General features: G+C 44.8%; 1 protein-coding gene across 1 annotated transcript in view; it reads left to right on the top strand.

Moving 5' to 3' along the window:
• LOC137438083 (tubulin alpha-3 chain-like) overlaps positions 1-23,675 on the top strand; it is a 41,710-nt gene that overhangs the window by 6,365 nt on the left and 11,670 nt on the right. Inside the window, exons 3-4 of the mRNA XM_068133004.2 lie at positions 16,249-16,397; positions 19,946-20,098. Of these exons, the coding sequence (XP_067989105.1) occupies positions 16,249-16,397; positions 19,946-20,098 (302 nt within the window). The remainder of the gene's footprint in view (positions 1-16,248; positions 16,398-19,945; positions 20,099-23,675) is intronic.

The following is a 23,675-nucleotide window of genomic DNA, read 5'->3' as shown; positions in this document are numbered from 1 at the left end:
CAGTTGCAGGAGAAGTACATGGAGAAGAGGAAGAAGTTGTTTCTTGGGTTTGTTGATCTTGAGAAAGCATTCGATAGGGTTCCACGCAAAGTATTGACATGGGCATTGAGGATGTTAGAAGTGGAGGAATGGTTGATCAGAGTTGTGATGGCAATGTACAAAAGAGCGCGCACAGCTGTAAGGACGAAGGACGGGAACAGTGGTGAGTTTGAGGTGAAGGTGGGAGTGCATCAGGGGTCGGTACTAAGTCCACTACTATTTGTAGCTGTGATGGAGGTGCTGGCTCAGAATGTAAAGGAGGGTTTACCATGGGAGTTGTTGTATGCAGTTGATCTGGTGTTGATTGCGGAAAGTATGGATGGACTGAAGGAAAAGATGAACAAGTGGAAGGAATGTATGGAGACAAAAGGTCTGAAGGTGAATATAGGAAAGAGCAAGTTGATGGCAAGTGGTGAAGCATGTGGTGAGGTGGAAAGAACAGGGAAGTGGCCATGTGCTGTGAGCAGGTAGGGTGTCGGAGTGAACTCCATTCAATGTACAATGTGCGCTGAGTGGGTTCATCAAAAATGTAGTGGTCTGAGAGGGCCATTAACCAGTGTGGCAGCTACATTCAAATGTAAGGTATGCACAGAGGGAGCTGCAGATGGAGGAAATGTTGAGTTGGATCTTGGAGACAGCGTGAAGCTGGAAGGTGTGAAAACATTTTGCTACCTCGGAGGCATGCTGAATGGAGAAGGTGGATCAGACTCGGCAACGGTTGCTCGAGTGAGATGTGCATGGAAGAGGTTTCGGGAACTGAGTGGCGTGCTGATGATGAGGGGAGTGTCGTTGAAGCTGAAGGGAAAGGTGTATGCTGCATGTGTGAGAAGTGTTATGATTTATGGGAGCGAGACATGGGTCATGAATGGAGAGCAGCAACGAAGGCTGGAAAGGGTGGAAATGCGAATGGTTCGGTGGATGTGCGTAGTATCGTTGAGAGAGAGGAAGACAAATGATGAATTGCGAAAGATGATGGGAATAGAGCCTGTGATTGGCTGGTGACTGGTTGAGAAGAGTGATAGAAATGAATGTAGAAGAAATTAGAGGACGTGGAAGACCGAGAAAGACTTGGCTAAAGATGGTGGAAGAAGAAATGCGGGCAAGAGGGGTTAACAAGGAGAGATGCAGAAAATAGGACAAAATGGAGAAGATTGTCATGGGGACCGCAAGGCTAACACCCGCTCTAGCAGGGAAAATGGCCTTAAAATGCATGTTGTTGTTGTGTTGTGTTGAAGGTTCCCAAGAGCACAGTGGCCTCCATAATTCTTTAATGGAAGAAGTTTGGAACAACCAGGACTCTTCCTAGAGCTGGCCGCCCGGCCAAACTTAGCAATCGGAGGAGAAAGGCCTTGGTAAGAGAGGTGACCAAGAACCCGATGGTCACTCTGGCTGAGCTCCAGAGATCCTGTGTGGAGATGGGAGAAAATTCCAGAAGGACAACCATCACTGCAACACTCCACCGATCTGGGCTTTATGGCAGAGTGGCCAGGCGGAAGCTTCTCCTCAGTGAAAGACACATGAAAGCTGCTTGGAGTTTACAAAAAAGCACCTAAAGGACTCTCAGACTGTGAGAAACAAGATTCTGTGGTCTGATGAAACCAAGATGAACTGTTTGGCTCACACACATCCACTCATTCACACACCAAAAAAAAGCAACACACACACCCATTCCTGCAACACACACACACACCCACTCCTGCAAAACACACACACACACACACACACACACACACCATTCACCCATCTCCATTTCTCTTCGGGGCTCAGTCACTACCCCTTAGGCTGAAATGAACCACCACCCACAACCTCAACCTACACCGTTCGACGTGCCTCCATAAACTTCCTCCACATCCAAAGTGAGCCTTTCAAGGCAATCTGGGCAACTTTGTCACACATCCTCCTTCTTTCTGTACCACACACTCCAAGCCGAGCAAGAAATGCAGAAAAGGAATTGCCAATATACCCTCTACACCCCACCTCAAAAGGCTGACAAGAAACTCGCCAACCCTTCTCCCAACACTCTGCCTCTAGCTCACTGCACTTTCTGCACCTCCTCCATGTTCTCTGCACTCACTGCACATCCTCCATGTTCTCTTCCTAAGATGACCTGTCTTGTTGCACCTGACCAGATGACAATGTCAGGCCACAACCTTGTCACACAGATCTCCTCTGGGAATACCAATTGTGTGCATATTTACCAATGTGTATATCTATATATATATATATATCTATATCTATATATATATATATATCTATATATATATATATATATATATATATATATATATATATATATATATATATATATATATATATATATATATTGTTACAGACGCGGTTTTAGATGTTAGTTTACCGAGCGGTTTGGTATTACCGCGTCCGAACAGTTACTCCCCGATTAGAACCCGATTCCACCCGACGTTGACCAGATCGCACCGCAGATATTCAATCGGGAAACCTCTAAAGCGACCGAAAGAGAAGGAAAAAGAGAAGAAGACAGAGTACGGAGGAAGAACAGATTTATTATACACACACAAGCAATGGATGGAAGAAGCAGTCACACAGCGAATCGTTAACTTATTCTATTCAATTTACTTAATCCCAAGACAACGAGTAGGACAGGACGTTCACACTTACACAGGGGATATTGCAGGCAGGTAGGGCTTGAGGTGGATTGCTTGAGAGGGAGGCAAGGTCGGAGGCAGCAGCTCTCAATTCCTCGCGGTTTTGGCGGGAAAACCCTCCGTCGCGTATCCGCTGCTGTAGACGTCACGCACTGGCTCGGCACACCTGCTCCTCTCCTGGTGGAGCCGTCTCCCTCTTTTCAGCGCGTCTCTCCAAAGCTGGTTCCCTTTCCGAGTACCTCTCCTCTTTGGCTTGGAGCGTTTCGCATCTCACCGCTCCTCTTGGTGGCGCCTCTTCGCTCATCTCCCAGGTCATCTCGTAAAGCAGTCCCTTTCAGTCGCTTTTATAACTCGGGGCGGAATCAAGCCGCCGGCTGCGAGGGCACGCCTACCGGTTCGCTCACCGCGGTGCTGATTGGCCATGCGACCCTCTGGCTCACTCCTCCCCTCTATGACGAGGTGGAGACACGCCTTTCTTCTCCGAGATTAGCACATGGGCAATGGCGGCTTGCGGGATTGAACACAACTCGCACCCTTTTGAAAGGAACTTTGGAGAGCGGAGATGTTTGGGGAAATTGCAAGGGCCTACTCTTATTTTGTTTGATACAATGCAAAGTCAATCTAGTGGGAAACACATATTTAGCCTACATAGAATAAGGAAATACACTATTTAAAAAGATATATCGTGACCTGCGTGTAAGTTTCATGGAATTAACTAGGAGGACGGCTGCGACCATTATTTACATTACCAGGGTGTTACCATACTTTTGTAACGTTCACATTGTAACGTTTTCACATTCGTTACACTTCCTCCAAAATTGTTACACTTCTCAAAAAACCGTTACACTTCTCAAAACCGTTACACTATATATATTATATATATATATATACAGTCACGTGAAAAAGTAAGTACACCCCATGTAAAGTTTTGACTTTTTCAACATATTTCAACATACAGCTATTTGATCTTCATTTCAACAATATTGAAAGGTAAAGGTGATATTGAAGGAGCTGGGGCTCCCACGTCGATCGGAAGAATGGACGTGACAAAAAGCTGGAATTCATCCGAGTTGCTTTAATCAAACCAAACACTCAGGCACTCTGAAAAGCCCGTTTATCGGGCAGCAATATATATACATATTATCCCGGAGCGTTTGCCCAGGAAAAGCGAGAGGGGGCGTGGCCCAGCGTCCTGGCTGCGGCCTGGCAAGTTGAGGGCGAGCCTGCCCGGGCGTCCTGGACGAGCCCGGCATGGTGATCGCTCCGCGTCCTTGATAGGTGCAAGGCGATTGTGAAAACCCAGCGGTAGCCGCTACAATATAATATAACAAATATCATGAAACATTTACATTTTGTAGTCCATTGTATAATTTAAATAAACATAAATGCAAATTTCACATGTGGAAAAAGTCAGTACACCCCCACATTTATCACTACTTCAAATACCTAAAATTAGAATCAGGTGCACCAGCTCAGGTGCAAATGATTAGAACATCGTTAGAGAGGATCTTGGAAGAACCTGTCTTATTTAAACCTCAGACATTTCGTTTGGTTTGCTCTTTGTTGTTGAAGTGTGCGGCGTCACCATACCTAGATCAAAAGAGCTCTCTGAGGCCTCCGGAAAGAAGGTTATAGATGCCTACGAGTCTGGGAAGGGATTTAAAAAGATCTCCAAAGAATTTGAAATCAATCATTCGACTGTCCGGAAGATCATCTACAAGTGGAGAAGATTCCAAACAACTGCCACCTTGTTCAGGCTAGGCCGTCCCAGCAAGTTCAGCCTGAGAGCAGACCGCAATATGCTGAAAGAAGTCTCAAGAACACCAGAACACCCCTCGTTCTTGGTTGGTGGATTGGTGCCACTCACTCCTCCCCTCTATGACGAGGTGGAGACACGCCTTTCTTCTTCCAACCGACCGCGTACTCAATGGAGTCCATTTGCGGCGAAAACCATCCAAACCTGACACTTTGCAGATGGGACCTACTCTTATTTAATTCGGTGCAATGAAGAGTCAAACTATTGGGAAACACAGCCTTAAACTACATAGAATAAGGGAATAACTATTTAAAAGGATATATGGTGCCCTGCGTGTAGGTTTATGGAATTAACTAAGAGGACGAGCTTCGACCTTTCTTCACATTATGGAGGGTGACATTTACACACAACAAAACCATAATTCTCACATTCGTTATACTTTCTCAAATTCGTTACAATATATATATACAGATATATATATATCTGTATATATATATATATATACAGAAATATACAGAAAAAATATTCCATATTAAATGCCAAGTCTGTATATATACATATATATATATATATATATATATATATATATATATATATATATATATATATACAGTGGAACCTCGACTTACGAGTGCCCCAACTTACGAGTTTTTCGAGATACGAGCCGTCACTCTGGCAGTTTATTGCTTTGAGATGCGAGCCGAGATCCGAGTTACGAGCTTTCGCCACCCGGTCACGTGGTTATCTTGCCGTGCACGTACAGTATCTCTGTCGTAGTATAGCGCTGCATTTTAGATTTCGCATTTCGGTTATTTTGAGTTTACGCCGCCAGGTGGGCTCCGGTCACGTGGTTATCTTGCCGTGCACGTACAGTATCTCTGTCGTATAGCGCTAATGATATATAACGCCGCCGATAATGATATGATAATTTATGATAATCTATGCAGCACGACGTGGTCCTCACGTCACACAAGGCGCCTTTGCCGGCGCAAAACGGCTCTCTCAGGGTCAAACTCGGTATCGTTTTGAGCGCACGGTTCAGACCTTCAAGAAAAAGTTTATTTTGTAAAAATCGAGCCACGCGTTCAAAAGATATGACCGGTTTTGTTCGCCGGCACGTCGGCGCTCGAATCGAATCGACAACCACCGGGCCTAGAACGCTGGGACCGGTCTCGTTGGATAGGCCTGGATCAGATCTCGAAACGCTGGAAGCTGCACCTCTCTGTGATTAAATCTTGTGGACCATGACAAGAGATCGTGCGACACGTGGTTATCATGCCGTGCAAGTACAGTATCTCTGCCGTCAACTTGTTCAGAGTGCCGGCGATAGCTCGCCTTCTCTTTGTGGAAAACACGGTGAGATCCTTAACATCCAACAACTAATGGGACGCAAACGGGGCGCCCAGTTTAGCGGTACACACATTGATGAATCACCCTGCCTGTGATTCACCCATGACAGGTTATAGCTGGGTCGGGATTCAAACCCAGGCTGGACAGTTTAGACTTTAGAGTCAAGTGTGCGTACCTCCAGTCCAGGCCATCCTGCCAACTTGTATGCTGCATACAGGTGAAATATAAAGCGCGAGATATTTTTATATATACTGTATATTTAAAAAAAAATTGGTGTGGTTTTTGGCGGGCTGGAACGGATTAATAGCATTTCAATGCATTTCAATGGGGAAATTTGATTTGAGATACGAGCAATTTGACTTACGAGCTCGGTCACGGAACGGATTAAACTCGTAAGTCAAGGTTCCACTGTATATATATATATATATATATATATATATATATATATATATATATATATGTATATATATATATATACAGATATATCTGTATATAATATATATATACAGACTTGGCATTTAATATGGAATATTTTTTTTGTGGGGGTGAACTTACTTTTCAAGATCACTTAGAACCAAAAGTTCATTGGAATTATGTTGAAATTATTCTAGATTTTGTTAATGTGACCTTTAAAAGAAACAAAAACCACATTTGACATTTCGAAGCAAATAAATTGATCCTTGAAAGTGATGTAAACTGATATCGAACTCAATTCACGGACAGTACTGTGTTAAACATCTGTACGTTTTCCAGAAGTATCTCTTTATTTTGCACATTAGGCAAAAAAAATTTCAACGAAAACAAAAGCTAAATTATGACTGGGATTACGGACAGTAAAATTACAGTTCAGTACTTCGTGTAACCCCCACGAGCATTCAGGAGAGCACGTACACGACGAGGCATGCTGTTCACGAGATTTGCCAAGGTTTGGACAGGAATCGCTTGCCATGCAGTTACAATAGCCTGCTGCAATTCACGCACAGAGGTAGGCTGCTGGTCCAAGTTGTCGATTTGACGCGTTAATTCTGCCCACAAGTTCTCTATCGGATTCATATCCGGGGACATGGCAGGCCACTCCATATGCTCTACACCACGGTCAGCAAGAAAGTGTTGGATCATGCGAGCACGATGAGGCCGTGCATTGTCATCTTTGAAGACAAAGTTTCTTCGAAAGGCTGCATGAGCAAATGGAAGCAATGTTTCTTCCAGAATGACCCTGTACTTGAACTGGTTCAGGTTTCCATTCAGACCAACCAGGTCAGTTTTGCCCCCTGCATGAAAAGCAGCCCAAACGGTCACCCCACCACCTCCAGCTTGGACTCTTGGCACTATACAATCTGCGTGTGGGCTTCATGCACTTGTCTGCGCACTCGGACATGGCCATCTTGACGATAGACCAGAAATCAAGACTCGTCACTGAAGGTCACGTGATTCCAGTGTCCTGGCTGCCATTGACGGTGCTCTCTGGCCCACTGCAATCGGCGCTGGCTGTGTTGTCTGGTCAGGCGTGGCTTTCTCAGGGGACGCCTGGCACGATAGCCTGCTTGAACCAGTCGTTGGTTGACTAGCCTTCTGGATACAGGCACATTTGTCAGTTGCTGCCACTCAGCCCTAAGCCGATTAGCTGACTTGGTACGGCCATTGCAGACTAACCGGTGCAGCTGGCGATCATCTCTCCTTGTGGTTCTGCGTGGACGTCCTGGCCTCGGTATTGTAGTCGGGACACCCCTCTGAGCATTTCGTTTCAAGATCTTTGACACCTGACCTTGAGTGATGCCATACTGCCGAGCAATAGCACGCTGTTTCATGCCAGAATTTCGTAAAGCCACCACTCCATGACAAACAGCATTGTCAAGTTGATGGACCATCTCCAGAGGAAGCGGCAATAACTTTTGTAGACGTGCAGCAGTTGTTTTCCACTAATACAGAACGCAACAACCCTTATATACCTGATTGTGAAGCCAATCGTCAAATGTACCTGTCCTTACATTTTGTCACGCCACCTGTGATATAATCCTGTTATTGACTTCTTGATGCGAAAGACAATCAGTGACATGGTTTTTCAACAAAGACATCACCGAAGGGTAAAATAAACTCACCAGATTGATATACTGAGTTCAGAAAGTAAACCCAAGTCAAGAAAAAACAATATTCCATATTAAATGCCAAGTCTGTATGTATATATATATATATATATATATATATATATATATATATATATATATATATATATATATATATATATATATATATATATATATATATACTAGGGCATGCCCGTACTATATCTATATCTAAAATTATATCCCCCCCCCTCTATTTACATGAAATGGTTTGGTCCAAAGCGAACGGCTTGCGAGTACGGTGACAATCCCCCCCTCTATTTACATGAAATGGTTTGGTCCAAAGCGAACGGCTTCGGAGTTTGGTAAAGAAATCGCCATAGCGTGCCCAAACGCGCAGGAAAGCGAAAGAATCGCAAATTTAAGGAAATGCCCGTACTTCCGTAAGGAAGAGAAAAGAAATGAAAAGGAAAAACATTCCAAACCGCGAGGGAAAACAACACGGCACGTCGACACAACAACGTGTCCTGTGATTGGCCGTACGTCGCTGCCAGTAGCTGCCCCCAAAAAAAAGCTTTCACCGTCCGGCGACTGAATTTAAGGGGAAAAATAAAACGCTCTTCGCTTAAAACAACGCCCTTCGCTCTGACTGAATTGGGACAATGTTTTTATGTTTTTAATTGAATTACTATCCGTAATGGCGCACGCTCTCACGGGAGCTCCGGAAGGTCGCATATCGCAGTTACGATGAATCGCAAATTAGTTTTTATTAGTTTTAAAACATAGTTTAACGCCAACATAGCGCCAACATAGTTTGCAAACGTGAAATAAATGAATACGCTCTCAAATGTGCCGTCCGAGGCAGAGTCTGTTCGCCACGTTCGGCACACGTGATAGCTCGCTGCTCTCTGATTGGTTGAATCGTTTTTTGGACATAGCTCGGTAACTGCTTGTCCGATTAATTTCAAACCTTGAAAAGGCACATCCTCGGGTCCCCAGCAATATACCTGGCAAGTTTCAAGTATATCGGACCGGTAGTTGTCGAGAAACAGCGGTCACAGACAAACATACATACAAACATACAAACATACAAACATACAAACATACAAACATACACACAGAGATTGCTGGAATTATAGATATATATATATATATATATATATATATATATATATATATATATATATATATATATATAATATTTGTACGGTATGCTTCCATGGCTGAACTGTAGCACCTAGAGGCCCAAAATTATGGGTGTATGTGCTTCAGAATATGAGCATGGGTTAAAGCAACCATACATTGGCCTTGATGTCCGTTTTGAGTCCATTAAAGACCTCTCTGGAATCTCCCCAGCCTCTCGACTAATTCATTAAGTACGCAGGCATTTCACTTCCAAGCCAATTTTAATTTTACTTCACGTCATGAATTACATGAAAATATGAGATACAGTTTGAAAAGTCAGGCGAAAACCAAAAGTATTTTTATTGAAGACTTAACTATTCCCTTACCTCTGCATTATGCCAATGCTCCTTCTTTGGACAGTGTATATTATACTGCTGCCACGATTGCTCCGGATAAAAGATGCATTACCTTGTTTCCTCTGCATGAGTTGCAATCAAAATGTACCTTTGTTTCCTCAAAACGGTACCTTTATTTAATGAAAGAAGACGCATTGTTCAGTCTTCATGTATGGTAGTATACATTTAATATAATAAACTCAGTATTATATATCATATCATAAACTCGGCTTTATATCGAATATAATAAATAAACAATTAATATACTGTTGGACCTCGCTATTCTCAATTCCGCAAATCAGGGGTTCCTCGCATTCGCGGGTGATAAAATGCGACCTGTTTCTCTATTCGCAGAATAGTGCACAGCGAATTCACGGGTTTTTTTCTATTCGCGGCCGTATTCCACAAAATCGCAGTTTTTTTTCCCATCCGCGGCTGTGTTCCGCGAATTCGTGGTTTTTCAGGGGTGCAAAAAAAAATTCATGAGCCGTTAGCTTTACATACAGTTTTGTAAAACCTTCGCGGATTATAGTCAACATAACCTCTGGCCTCAACAACCTCTGGCTACGGCTTCCTCTCCACTCCCACCTTTTGTTCATATGTGTTCTGTACCGTCCTCCAAACAGTGATGACTCCATTTACATTTCACTGTCTGAGAACATGGACCAACTTCTATCCACTCATCCCAAATCTCTCTTCCTCATATGTGGCGACTTCAACTGTCATCATGCCAGCTGGCTGGGTGTAGGTTCATCTCTCACCAGCCATTGCACCTCAGCAAAGGACTTCTGCGACTCACTGGGATTGACACAATCTGTCAATTTCCCGACCCGGATCTCAGCCAATGGTGTATCTTCTCTTCTCGACTTGGTTATGACAAACTTCCCTGCTAATGTCTGCTGCTCTTCTTCTGCCCCAATCAGTTCTTCTGATCATGTGCTTGTTAAAGTGGACATCTCTCTGGCCATTCTCAGAGAGCCTCCTCAGCATCGCCGAGTCTGGCATTTCACTCAGGCCGACTGGCATGGTCTTCAAGCAGCCATCAATCATCTGGACTGGTCTCCCATCTCCACTGCCTCTGACATCAATTCTTCCTGGGAATTCTTCCAAAGCAAACTGCTCTCTCTCACGCACAGATTTATCCCATCTCGTCTTCAGTTGTCTTCCTCCCGTCCATGGTACACTGAATCTTGTGGTGAGGCAGTTGCCCTGAAACAACTTGCCTTTGCCTCTTGGAAGGCTAATCCAACTGAAGGCAATCTCAGTTCCTTCCACCAAGCTCGGAACAAGTGTATGTCTACCCTCAGGAGTGCCAGGAAGCACTATCTCTCCACACTCAAGAATGAACTCTCAAACCTGTCTCCTTCCTCCAAATCCTGGTGGCGTCTGGTCAAATCCGTTTCTGGTGTTTGTTCCCCCTCCATCCCCTCCATTACCTCAAATGGCTACACAGTTGACACCGCACATGACAAAGCCAAATGCCTCAACTCTGTGTTTGCCTCAAAATCTTGTGTCCCAAACCCATCTCTCTCTGTTCCCACCTTACCCAGTCGAACCCAACTGCTCCTGGACTCTGTGACCTTCTCTGCTGACAAGGTGGAGGAGTTTTTGTCAAACCTCGACTCTGATTCTGCAACTGGACCAGACGGTATCAGCCCACGGGTCCTAAAATCCTGCTCTGCCGCTCTATCTCACCCACTGTCTGTTCTTTTCACCCTCTCTTTTGCTCAAGGTCATCTGCCAGCATCCTGTAAATCAGCTAACATTACCGCTTTACACAAAAAAGGTGCAAAAACAGATCCTAGCAACTACAGACCAATCAGCCTTCTCCCAATTTATCAGCAAAGTCATGGAATCCATCATTGCTTCGGATATCAAATCCTTCCTCTTCTCCAATGGCTTGATCTCGGATCATCAATTTGGATTCAGACCAGGTCATTCTACTCTGGACATGCTGCTTCTGCTGCCTCAACAATGGATGGAGGTCCTTAATTCCAAACAGGAAATCAGAGCTGTCTCCCTCGACATATCACGTGCCTTCGATACGGTCTGGCACCCTGCTCTGCTCACCAAACTCTCCTATGGTATGCATGGAAATCTCCACGCATGGCTTGCGGACTTCCTCTCTGGTCATAGTCAACGTGTGGCCCTGAATGGTTTTCTCTCATCTCCCCTTCCTGTTCAGGCTGGAGTTCCCCAAGGCAGTGTTCTGGGCCCTGTGCTTTTTCTGGTCTTGATCAATGATCTCTCCGACTCTCTGGAAAATCCTCTCGATCTCTTTGCTGATGACTCCACTCTCTGCCGCTCCATTCCTCTTCCCTCAGATTGGCAGTCTGCAGCCTCCTCACTCTCTGAAGACCTGGACAAAATCACAGACTGGTCAAACAAGTGGAACATGTCTTTCAATCCTGACAAATCTCACACTCTTACTATGTTTCTCTGAAAAGATTGACTGGACAACCCTCCCATCTACTTTCTCAACAATCCTCTCCAAGAAGTTCTGTCGCTCAAGCTTTTGGGTCTCACTATCTGCCATGATCTTTCTTGGGAAAACCACATTTCCAAGCTGGCCTCCAAAGCCAGTCGCCGACTGGGCATCCTCCGTCATGCGAAGTCCTTCCTCGGCACACCTGAGCTCCTCACCACATACAAGGCTTTCATCCGCAGCTCAATGGAATACTGTTCTCCCCTATGGGCCGGTGCTCCTGCCTCACACCTAGCTCGGCTTCACGCTGTTGAAACCAAAGCTTTCAGAATCATTGGAATCTCCCGTGATGAAGCTATCTCCGAGGGCCTTTCACTTACTCACCGCAGACAGGTAGGTGGTCTTTCTGTCTTCTACCGACTCCTCTCCGGCCTTGGTCCCCCAGCTCTCTCTGTGCTTTGTCCCCCAAATATTCCTACAGGTCGCACAAGATCTGCCAGCAACCCTCTGATGGTTAAACTACCGAAATCTCGGCTCTCTGCTCACCTTCACTCCTTCATTCCTCTTTTCTCCCGCCTCTGGAACAAACTCCCACACTCCCTTCAATCCCACTCCTCCCTCCAGGTCTTTAAAACAGCTGTTCACCACCATCTCTTATCTTTCCCCATCCAAAACCTTGATCTTTTCTACCCCCACTAATTCACCCCAGATCCACCTTGTTTGAAATTCCAACTTCTTTCCTGGAAGTCCCGGCAGTGTCCATATGTTTTATACCTCTCCCACTCCCCCCTTCCCATGCCTCCCCCCACCAAAGCCCTCTCCCTCCCACAGATCTCTCAATGTCCCTGCTCTCAGATGTTGTGTTTGTGTTCCTCCCCCTCTCGCCCCATCTTGTCTACCGCTCCCCATGTTATATGTTTTATGTGTCGGTTTGTCTTTCTGTGTGATTAATGTTAGCTCTTTTACGAGCCTCGATCTTGTATACAAAAAAATTAAAACATTCACAGGATTTGCCTCGCCATTCGCGGATTTTGCCTCACCATTCGCGGATTTTTCCTCTCTATTCGCGGTTTGGTCCTCTCTATTCACGGATTTTCGCGACTCGGGAACCTATCCCCCCTTTTTCCATTGAAACAATGCCCCGCTATTCGCGGGTTTTTCTATTCATGGATTTTCCAGGAACGTATCCCCCACAAATAGCAGGGTCCGGGGGTATATAAATATAAATAATAAAAATATAAATATAAAATATACAAAATATAAATAATGAAGATAGACTCTGAGGGATTAAAGGGTTTATTAGTTGTTTATAGTTATATCGTAATGTGCATGTTTAGATTAGATGTATTGTAAACCCCAATTTAGGTCTGTCAAGATAATGTTTTGAAGAACATTGTCTCCTCTCCATTCCTTTGTGATTATCACTGTTAAATGTGCTTATTAGTCCCCTACCGGTATACACCGGAGGGGACTATAGGTTTGCACGCCATCCCTCCGTCTGTCAGTCCGTCACGCAAAGAAAAGTTTTCCGGACTTTTTTTCTAAACGCTTAATGCTAATGATTTCAAACTTGGCACATGGTTTCCTCATGATAAGTTACAGATCAAGAATACACAAAAACTTCACGACGTTTCGATCATTTTTGACAAAGTTGTGGCACCTGAACTTTGGGAATTCTGATAATTTTGAGGATCCTTAACTCAGTGCCATTTTAAGTTTAAATTTCCTTTAAAAAAGATTTTCTCTGCAATAATAGGACCGATTGAGATCAAATTTTCACCGTAGGGGAGACTCGGTCTGTAGAATATTTTAATGGTAATTATAACGTCACAGGTCACGGGGTTTGGCCGCCATATTGTTTTTTGTGAAAACACGAAAACCCCTTCTTCTCTGCAACGGCTGAACAGATCAAGGCCAAACTTTGCAGGCAGAATTGCATACCCATGGCGAACAAAAAAGTCACCGAGCATGACGTCATGGGTCACATGGTTTCAGAGTTATGACGTTTTTAAGCATGAACCTTTAAAACCGAGCTCTTCCCTCATTTTTGATCCAATCGAGGGGAAATTTCACAGATCTGTTCAGCATGTCAGTCTACTAAAATATCCTTTTGGAATTTGCGATAGGTCACGTGGTTTGGCAGATATCGTTAATTAAACGAAAAAAAAAAAAATAAATAATGGATATCACTTGAATCACTAGTACCTCAGACCGTGAGTTGGTAATTACATAATTCACACAGTGCAATACGTGCAGGCTGCTCCACGGAGCGACCTTGCGGGCTTATCAATGAGGCGAGGTGTGACACACATGTGTCTCAGCATACCTCAGATCAAGTTTGAAAACCAGCATCAACCGTGCATAAATTTGCATATTCGATCATTTTTGACAAAGTTATGGCACTTTGAACTTTGGTAGGGGACATGTATTGCAGCGCAAAAGTCAGAATGCTTGTTTCTCTGTTGTCTGTTCGTCTCATTGAATCTAGGCAAGGGCACCTCACTCGACTTGACGAGGCCTGTTATTTATTTTATCCTCTCCCCCCTCAACCCCCATCCCACCTGCATCTTCTCACTCTTTTTTCCATGTGTGTGTCTGACTAACTCTTGAGAGTGTCTGTTTCGGCAAAGAAAAAGTAAGTTAGATTAGACAGAGATTTTTTAAATTATAGTTTATAATGTAAACTGGGAACTTTTGAAGCTTTTAAAAATCTTGATGGATTGGAGATTTGGCTTATCTAGATCAATTCACATTAGTTCAGGGGTCTATCTTACCTACAGTTTTTGAAAGGAGGAGTTTTAGAGAACATATAGTTAGCCAGAACAAAGGTGTTCATTTCAACGTGACTGTGCCGGTCCACATTTCAATGTTTTGCACATTAGGGTATTCCACATGACCTATCTCTGGCCAACATGGGTGCAGTACTCTGTTGAAGAATACACAAGGGTCAGCTTTGAATTTTTCAATGTGCTCGCATAGACTCCCCAGCTAGCGCTCACAAGTTTCCAGATTTTGTTGCTCATCATCGTCATATTTTCTCAGACATTCGTATTGTTACGGATTCGGGGGTCGGCTCTCCCCTTATCAAGGGGAGATTAATCCCCTTGTCTTTTTTAAGCTAGCCGTCCCGAGTCCTGGAGCTACAACGCTCCTCCCGGTCGGTCTTGGATAGGGTGATTGGTCAATTTGGGTCCCAAATACCTAATTACCAACACCGACCACGAGCAGGGAAATAACTCCCGCTCGAACCACGGATAAGATGGAAAATGCCGAGCGGTTAGCAATCCGCAGTCCAAGCCATTAACAATGACTACACCCGATTCTGAGCGGTTCCAAAATCGTGCCACAGGTACTCAATGGAAAGAAAGGACGGAGGCGATCGGATTAGGGAAAAACCAAGAAAGAACAAGGTACATTTATTAACAACCAAAAAGAAGAGGAAAGGAAAGGATGTACAGGAAGGAGAAGAAGGAGCAGGACACAGGGCAGGCTTAACTATACAGTCTTAACTTAACACTCCAGACAAACGTACACACTCACACGGGATTGTAGTGGGTAGGGTGGAAGGTCCAGGTAGATGATCCAGGCTTCAGTCGACTCCCGTCCAGGCTCCGGTTCCGCGGGCGAAACCCGGCAAGCAGCTCTGCGTATCGTTGGCGCGCGACCGGATCTTACATTGGCAGGGGGGGGTAGGGGGGGGGAAGGCTCGTGTCCTTTAGCGCACGTAATACTTGAATGGCTGTGCCAAACGCGCCCTCTCCCAAAGGTCCTCTCAATGCGCGTGCCTCCAACAAGTCCTTCGCAAATGTGCGCTCCTGGATCAGTCCTTTCAATAAGCGCATATGCCCACAAGTCCGTTATCAGCGCTCTCTCCCAACGAGTCGGTTGCGCGCAGGTCTTTCAAAAGGAGTCCGTCAAAGGGCTTTTCGCGTGCGCTTTTATAACTCGCTTTTAGATCACTCCGCGCACTTCAAAACCACGCCCGCCATCGAGCTCACCTCAGCCCTGGTTGGCTGGTAAGGGCTTACCGGCTCTGCCTTTGACGGCTGGTAGACAAGCCACACCTTGTCCTTGGCGCTCCGCCCCCTTCTTCCTCGAGCCGACCGCATGGTCAATGGCGGCGCCTGTGCGCACGCTAACCAAGGCGCGTAACAGAATTTGGAGAGAGGTCGCAAAATGAACAAAAGGGCCTACTCCTTATTTGATTGATGCAACGCAGATTCAACTATTGGAAACATGGCCTTATCTGAAACACATAATAATGAAATAACTAAAGTTCCTATGGTGGCCTATGTGTTGCATATGGACTAACTAAGGGTGCAATCTTTAACCTTGTTAAATGATGGGATATTTACAAGAGTTATTATTTACAAGAGTGGGTTCTAAAACCGCAACAGTATCAATCTTGTTATTCAGTACAATGGGTTACCTGGATTTTATACGTGCCATTTTTAATGCATATATTTTGCAGGGGAAATCCGCACAGGACATTATCGGCAACTTTTCCACCCTGAGCAGCTCATCTCAGCCAAGGAGGATGCTGCAAATAACTATGCACGAGGCCATTACACTGTGGGAAAGGAAATTGTGGAGTCTGTGCTTGATCGCATTCGCAAGCTGGTACAGTATTTGAGGAGGGAGAAGCATATCTAACACAGCTCTATATTATTTCCTTATCTAGCAAATGCACACCTGAATGAGATTCAATTACTATTTCCGTCTGCTGATTGCATCAATTCTGGAAAGCAGTTAAGCTTTGGATGGATTGTACTGGAAGATTCATGCAGAGAATTTTGAAAATTTCCCAGTATATAGTACAATGGCCTCCTAGTTTTGAAAGGCAGAGTGGGATTTTTTAATGTTCACATTGTTCTTGTTACTTATTTGGATTATGTTTCAGGCTCTGCCATGGACCATTGATATAAGGTGGATGAGGGGTGCCAGAGCCCCAAACTCTGGGGTTGGAATTTGTAAAGATCCAAGTTCCACTGACCATTCCTGATTTCTCGAGGTGATGTTGGGACCTCATAATGTGACCAAAATAGAGCAGCTTCTGTCGGAGAATGGCAGCATCAAGCAGATGATCATGGTCTGGAGGATGGAATCGTTATATTTCCTTGCACTTCAGGAAATCCGAGGCATCCATTGCCAACACCATATTTCAAAAGCCTGCATTCTCAACCTGTCTCTTTTTGAAGTGGTCCATGTTTCAACAGCATAGGTCACAACAGGGAAGTTGAGTGTGCAAACACGTCGGATCTTTATTCCAACAGAGATATCCCCTGTCATTCCATATCCTCTGCAAGGTAGCCATTTGTTGTTCTTCCAAGAACTAACCTTTTGTTGATCTCTGCAGAGTAGTCTCCAGTCGCAGCACAACTGACTTGAGGAAAATGAATTATTTTACTAACTCAATGCCCTCTCCATCAACTTGGAAGTTCTGTATATTTGCTGTAGCCATGACCTTCGTTTTTGTGAATGTTGAGGATTTGTCCTGCTTTTTCACTTTCTTGCTTCACTGTCATGGCAGTGAAATGTAAATTACATTGACCATTGTAGCGAATTTATTTTGGTTACAGCGAGTTCATAACAAGTCAATGAAAATCGTTCAGGTCATCCTGATTGCACAGTGTTCGGTCATGGGTCGAAAGAGAGCAGTGGAAGCCTTACTTAAGGGACACCGGATAGGCATGCCCAGAGGAGGCTATGGGTTGCGTCTATACCCACAGTGGTTTCACAGTATCAACCGATTGGGCAAGGGTTGGCCAGAGGCTCTGTGCAGTCATCCCAGGTCCTTGCTCTCACTTTACATGGACAACATAGAGGTATGGAGACGATTGGTATGGAGACCATAAAAGTGCAAAGACATAGCTTGAGCAGTGATCCGAAGGCTTTGCTCTCACCTTTACAATACATTTCTGGCATTCCCTTGTTTGAGTATTGTCTGTTTCTGTAGGTATGAACACACTGGGCAAAGAGATTTTCCATAAGTTCAGCATTGCTCCGCGAACATTGCCGAGTGTTCCGCTCATGGCACTTGAGAACGAGCATTCATCAAGATTCATATCTTAGAGGATATGGCTTTCGCACTCCTTGATGCAGCAGTACAGAGATGGTGTGCATCCTTTGTTTTTATCTACATTGCATCTGCAAGCTTTTTGTCATCCTGGTGGCGGTGCTCCATGCTGTTACACCTCTCTGGAAATTCTTCATAACAATGCGGGATCCCTCCATTGTAAAAACCCTGAATATGAATGAATGAATGAATGAATGAATGAAAATGAATGATCGTTTTAAGGCCATTTTCCCCACTAGAGCGGGGGTTAGCCTTGCGGGCCCCATGACAATCATTGTTCCCTGTTTGAGGCAATGTTTTTATGGCCGGATGCCCTTCCTGACGCCAACCCTTGGTCGCCTCTTACGATGCGCAGGGATACGGTGTACCTATTCTAAACCGGGGTACACACCGGGATCATTCATCCCAGCAAGCTGGTACTCAATTTGCCGACCTCTGAAGGATGACAGGCTGAGTCAACACCCCTGGCGTTAATTCAGTGATCGACCGGGATTCAAACCCAGGATCCGAGGATCCCAAGCCGGCACCCTAACCGCTAAGCCAACACCAAAAACCCTGAATATCAGAAGCTAATGTGATCTGTGACCCAGCATCCAGTATACTTTTTTCAAATTTACAAATGAGTCACCTACTATAATTCTTCGTCTCTACACAGTAAATAGCCTACCATCCCAGTTCAATCATACAAGGCCTTCCCGTTTGATATTCCCTTGCTACAAATGTCTCCTTTGTGAAAATTGACATTTATGCTTCTGTTGTGCATTATACTGTCATTTATGCTCAATTGACTCTGGATTCTGTACAGTCATGAATGAAGCACCTGGTTTGTGAGACATCAAATATTCTCTGCATTGAAGTGAAATAATGTGAAAATACACATTGCGTAGAGTGAGAGCTTCGTCGACAATGGTCAGTCGATCAAGTACGCAGCCCTCGCAAACATCTGTAGGCCTAGGCCTAGCTAGGCTAGATTGTTTGATCTTGGGCTTAGAATTCAAATTCAAATTAATTTTATATATATGGCTTTGAAATGGAATATTTTTCATGTAGGAATTATTGATTTTAATCACCAGGTGAAAATAATTTATCGGTCGCTCCAGACCAAAGCAAGATCACGTGAGCAAGATGGCGGATCATGGAAGGGACAAAATGGCGGATCATGGAAGGGACAAGATGGCGGATCATAGAAGGGACATTTGAAATGACAACATGAAATTTTGTTCCCAAGGGAATGGGGAATAAAAACCACCTTTAGAGGTCATTTTTCCCCGCAAGCGGGGGTTGGCCTTTTTCGGGAACTGTGGTTGTTGTTGTTTTTCGGTCCCCTTTTTGAAGCAATGTTTTACGGCCGGATGCCCTTCCTGACGCCAACCCTTTTTGCCGCCTTTAACGACAAGCAGGGAATTACCAGTGACCTGGTACTCAATTTGCCGACCTCGGAAGGATGACAGGCTGAGTCAACCCCCCTGGCGTTAATTCAGCGATTGACCGGGATTACGAACCCAGGATCCTAGGATCCTAAGCCGGCACCCTAGCCGCTAGCCCAACACCAGGGACTAACAACATCCCAAGGGAATGGGGAATGACAGTGAAATTTTGAATGGATTTACATATACATGCAATTGCCATAGAGGTTCGCTTACGAAGCTCTCTACTAAAGACTGTTTGCCAGGTCGCTTGTAATTGCTGTGGTTAATGATAAGTAAGATAAGGTTAGATATAGGATGAGATTTGTAGTTAGATAATAGAGAGATCGCCATGCTGATTGTTGAATAAAGTTTTTTTTCTCATTACCGGTACCAGTATTGTTAGACAGGTCGTATTTCCTGAGTAATTATTTAATTGGCTTCTTCACCATTCGGTATCAGGACCCACAAGTCATCCCGTGATTTGTGATGTTTCCACATTTGGGGCAGCCATATCTGGCCGCACTTCCTGCCGTTGGTCGCAACCGAGAATGCCTGACAGTGCAATCCTAGTCTCCCCTTATAAAAGAAATGGAGGAAAAAAAATCTATGGGTTTGGTCTTATGGAATGCATTCGTAGGATTTTCATTCATCCATCCTGATTTATCAAATTGTGCATTTTTCAGGCTGATCTTTGCTCTGGCTTGCAAGGGTTCCTAATTTTTCACAGTTTTGGAGGTGGCACCGGCTCTGGATTCACATCATTGCTTATGGAGAGGCTTTCGGTTGACTATGGTAAAAAAGCCAAACTGGAATTTTCTGTGTACCCAGCACCACGGGTAAGCATCTGTATTGTTTTCGATGATTGGTTTGTTCTCTTCGAATGCAATCCATATTAAAGTATCAATGCAGAAGTGCCAACGTTTCTGTAAGTTCTTAGCCCTAGTATTTGTTTTGGCAGCTGTGTAATTAGCTAATTTCTGGGGTTGCAGCTGTGCCACTGATGGAGAGGTCCATGGAGGTTAGAGCAGGAATTTGGTCAGGATACTGGTGATAGCTCGCCTCCTCTTTGTGAAGACACCATGGGATTTTAATGTCCACCAAAGACCAGTGTTGGCAGATGGCTACTCTGGCTTAATGTCTTTCCGATGGACAGCGCACACACTGATGCATCGCACGCCAAGAGAAACACCAAGATGACTGTTCATAGCTGGCTCGTGATTCAAACCCAGGCTAGACAACTGAGACGAGGATGCATGCATCCCGGCTATCCCAGGTGTCAGCCCTTCATCTTACTATAATTCACCAAATGTCCGTCTGTCCATTCGAAGGTACCGCAAAAACGGCGAAACCAATCGGAACGATATTTTGGGTGGGTAATTCTGGGACCCCCTGGAGTAAAATAGGCTATATTATTTTTCCTATTTTTTCCAATTTTTCCAAACACGATGGAATAATATTTACCGATATGAACAGTGATGTGGCTTTTGTTGAAATTCTACAAATACTGTTTATTCTACGTACCAGGAGAGAGTAGATCGACTCCTGACAAACTCTTCCTATATAAACGTGCGGCTCCGAAGTAACATGGCAGCGTGTGCAAAGCGACTGAGAAACAGGTGTAGCAGCCGCTTCCGTGGTACAGATTCGGCGCGCACTCTTCACACATAAACGTGCGACAGAGAAAGACGTGTAGCGGCCGCTTCCGTTTTGCAGAATTCAATCTTTTTTTCAAAATGGGCGCCATGTACCGTTTAGATTTTGATGATTTGCGTGTGATATGATTCAACGGATGTTTATATGAATCGTTTAAAATTTTAAAAAGCCTTCATTTTCTGATATTTTGCCTTTTCATTTGGGCTTCCCAATTGAAGCCCCGACCATAGGGCGGGTACCGTTGCTAGTTTTCTTAATCTAATAATACGATGCTGACAGGTCGGGTGACTTCGTTTTATATGCAAAAATAAATAAATGAAATAAAACATCTCTTGGTCTTAAAATCACAATACAAAATGAAGATTAACTGCATGTGTTTGCAGATATGCAACTATATGCAAACACATACCTGAATATACAAGTAGACACTTCCTTACACACCATCAATCTCGCCCAGCCTACATGAATGCTCCTTATCTTCTGCAACATACTTTTGTTAAATATCATAGTGTCCTTCGGGAGAAGTCCGCAAGTTATCACAAGCACCCTGACTAAATTCCAAATCACTGCCACCTTCAGTCATGCGTCAGGCCTGGACATCCGGGTTTTTTTTTTGGTTTTTTTTTGTATACTGAATCGAGGCTCGTGAAAGAGCTGACATTTACTTCACAAACAAATCAACCAGACAAACAAAATATATAAAAAGAGGGAGCGGAAGACAAGATGGGGAGAGAAGGGGAAGCACACAAACACTTGAGAGCACACAACATTTGAGAGCAGGGAGATGTGTGGGAGGGAGAGGGCTTGGGGGGAGGCGGCGTGGGAAGGGGGGGGGAGGGGGAGAAGTATAAAACACAAGGACACCAAGGACTTCCAGGACAGAAGTTGGTATTTCAAAAAAGTGGAATTGTGGTGAAATTAGCGGGGGTAGAAAAGATCAAGGTTTTGGATGGGGGAAGATAAGAGATGGTGGTGAACAGCTGTTTTAAAGACCTGGAGGGTGGAGTGGGATTGAAGAGAGTGAGGGAGTTTGTTCCAGAGGCGAGAGAAAAGAGGAATGAAGGAGTGAAGGTGAGCAGAGAGTCTTGATTTTGGCAGTTTAACCATAAGAGGGTTGCAGGCAGATCTTGTGCGACCTGAAGGAATATTTGCGGGACAGAGCCCAGAGAGAGCTGGGGGGGCAAGGCCAGAGAGGAGTCGGGAGAAGATGGAAAGACCACCAACCTGCCTGCGGTGAGTGAGTGAGAGGCCCTTGGAGTTAGCTTCATCGCGGGAGATTCCAATGATTCTGAATGCTTTGGTTTCAACAGCGTGAAGACAAGCTAGGTGTGAGGCAGGAGCACCAGCCCAGAGGGGAGAGCAGTATTCCATTGAGCTGCGGATGAAAGCCTTGTATGTGGTGAGGAGCTCAGGTGTGCCAAGGAAGGACTTCGCACGACGGAGGATGCCCAGTCGGCGACTGGCTTTGGAGGCCAGATTTGAAATGTGGTTTTCCCAGGAAAGATCATGGCAGATAGTGAGACCCAAAAGCTTGAGTGACAGAACTTCTTGGAGAGGATTATTCAGAAAGTGGATGGGAGGGTTGTCCAGTCGGTCTTTTCGGAGAGACATCGTAAGAGTGTGAGATTTGTCAGGATTGAAAGACATGTTCCACTTGTTTGCCCAGTCTGTGATTTTGTCCAGGTCTGCAGAGAGTGAGGAGGCTGCAGACTGCCGATCTGAGGGATGAAGAATGGAGCGACAGAGAGTAGAGTCATCAGCAAAGAGATAGAGAGGATTTTCAAGAGAGTCAGAGAGATCATTGATGAAGACCAGAAAAAGCACAGGGCCCAGAACACTGCCTTGGGGAACTCCAGCCTGAACAGGAAGAGGAGATGAGAGAAACCCATTCAGGGCCACACGTTGACTACGACTAGAGAGGAAGTCCGCCAGCCATGCGTGGAGATTTCCATGGATACTAAAAGAGGAGAGTATGGTGAGCAGAGCGGGGTGCCAGACCGTATCGATGGCACGTGATGTGTCAAGGGAGACAGCTCTAATTTCCTGTTTGGCATTGAGGACCTCCATCCATTGTTGAGAAAGCAGAAGCAGCATGTCCAGAGTAGAGTGACCAGGTCTGAAACCAAATTGATGATCAGAAATCAAGCCATTGGAGAAGAGGAAAGATTTCATATCTGAAGCAATGATGAATTCCATGACTTTGCTGATAATTGGGAGAAGGCTGATTGGTCTGTAGTTGCTGGGATCTGTTTTTGCACCTTTTTTGTGCAAAGCGGTGATGTTGGCAGATTTCCAAGCAGATGGCAGATGACCTTGAGCAAAAGAGAGGGTGAAGAGAACAGAGAGAGGGAGTGAAAGAGCGGAAGAACAGGATTTTAGGACCCGTGGGCTGATGCCGTCAGGTCCAGTTGCAGAATCAGAGTCGAGGGTTGACAGAAACTTTTCCACCTCGTCAGGAGGAAGGCCAGAGAGGAGTCACCCGGTTCGTAAAATACTTGGCCCAAAAACGTTCTCCAACTGATCCCACAAGAAGATGGGAATAATTGGTGGGATGGGAGCTTTTAAAGTAGCAATGGTACTAAGAATGCAGGGAGAGATTTTGTAGGGCAGACACAGGTTATGGACAGCTTAATACCCACAAATATCAGAGGTGGTTCTTTGATTCCAGTTCAGTGGTGCAAAGTCAAGAGAAGCACACACTGACACACCTCCATTCACTATGCTAGGATTAAGCAAAGAAAAGGAAAACCAAATCAATTG

The sequence above is a fragment of the Myxine glutinosa genome, chromosome 12 (assembly GCF_964187855.1).
Source record: "Myxine glutinosa chromosome 12, kmMyxGlut1.1, whole genome shotgun sequence".
NCBI classification, from domain to species: domain Eukaryota; kingdom Metazoa; phylum Chordata; class Myxini; order Myxiniformes; family Myxinidae; genus Myxine; species Myxine glutinosa.
Note: the sequence above shows the minus strand (reverse complement) of the source record. Positions and strands in the feature narration are given on the sequence as shown.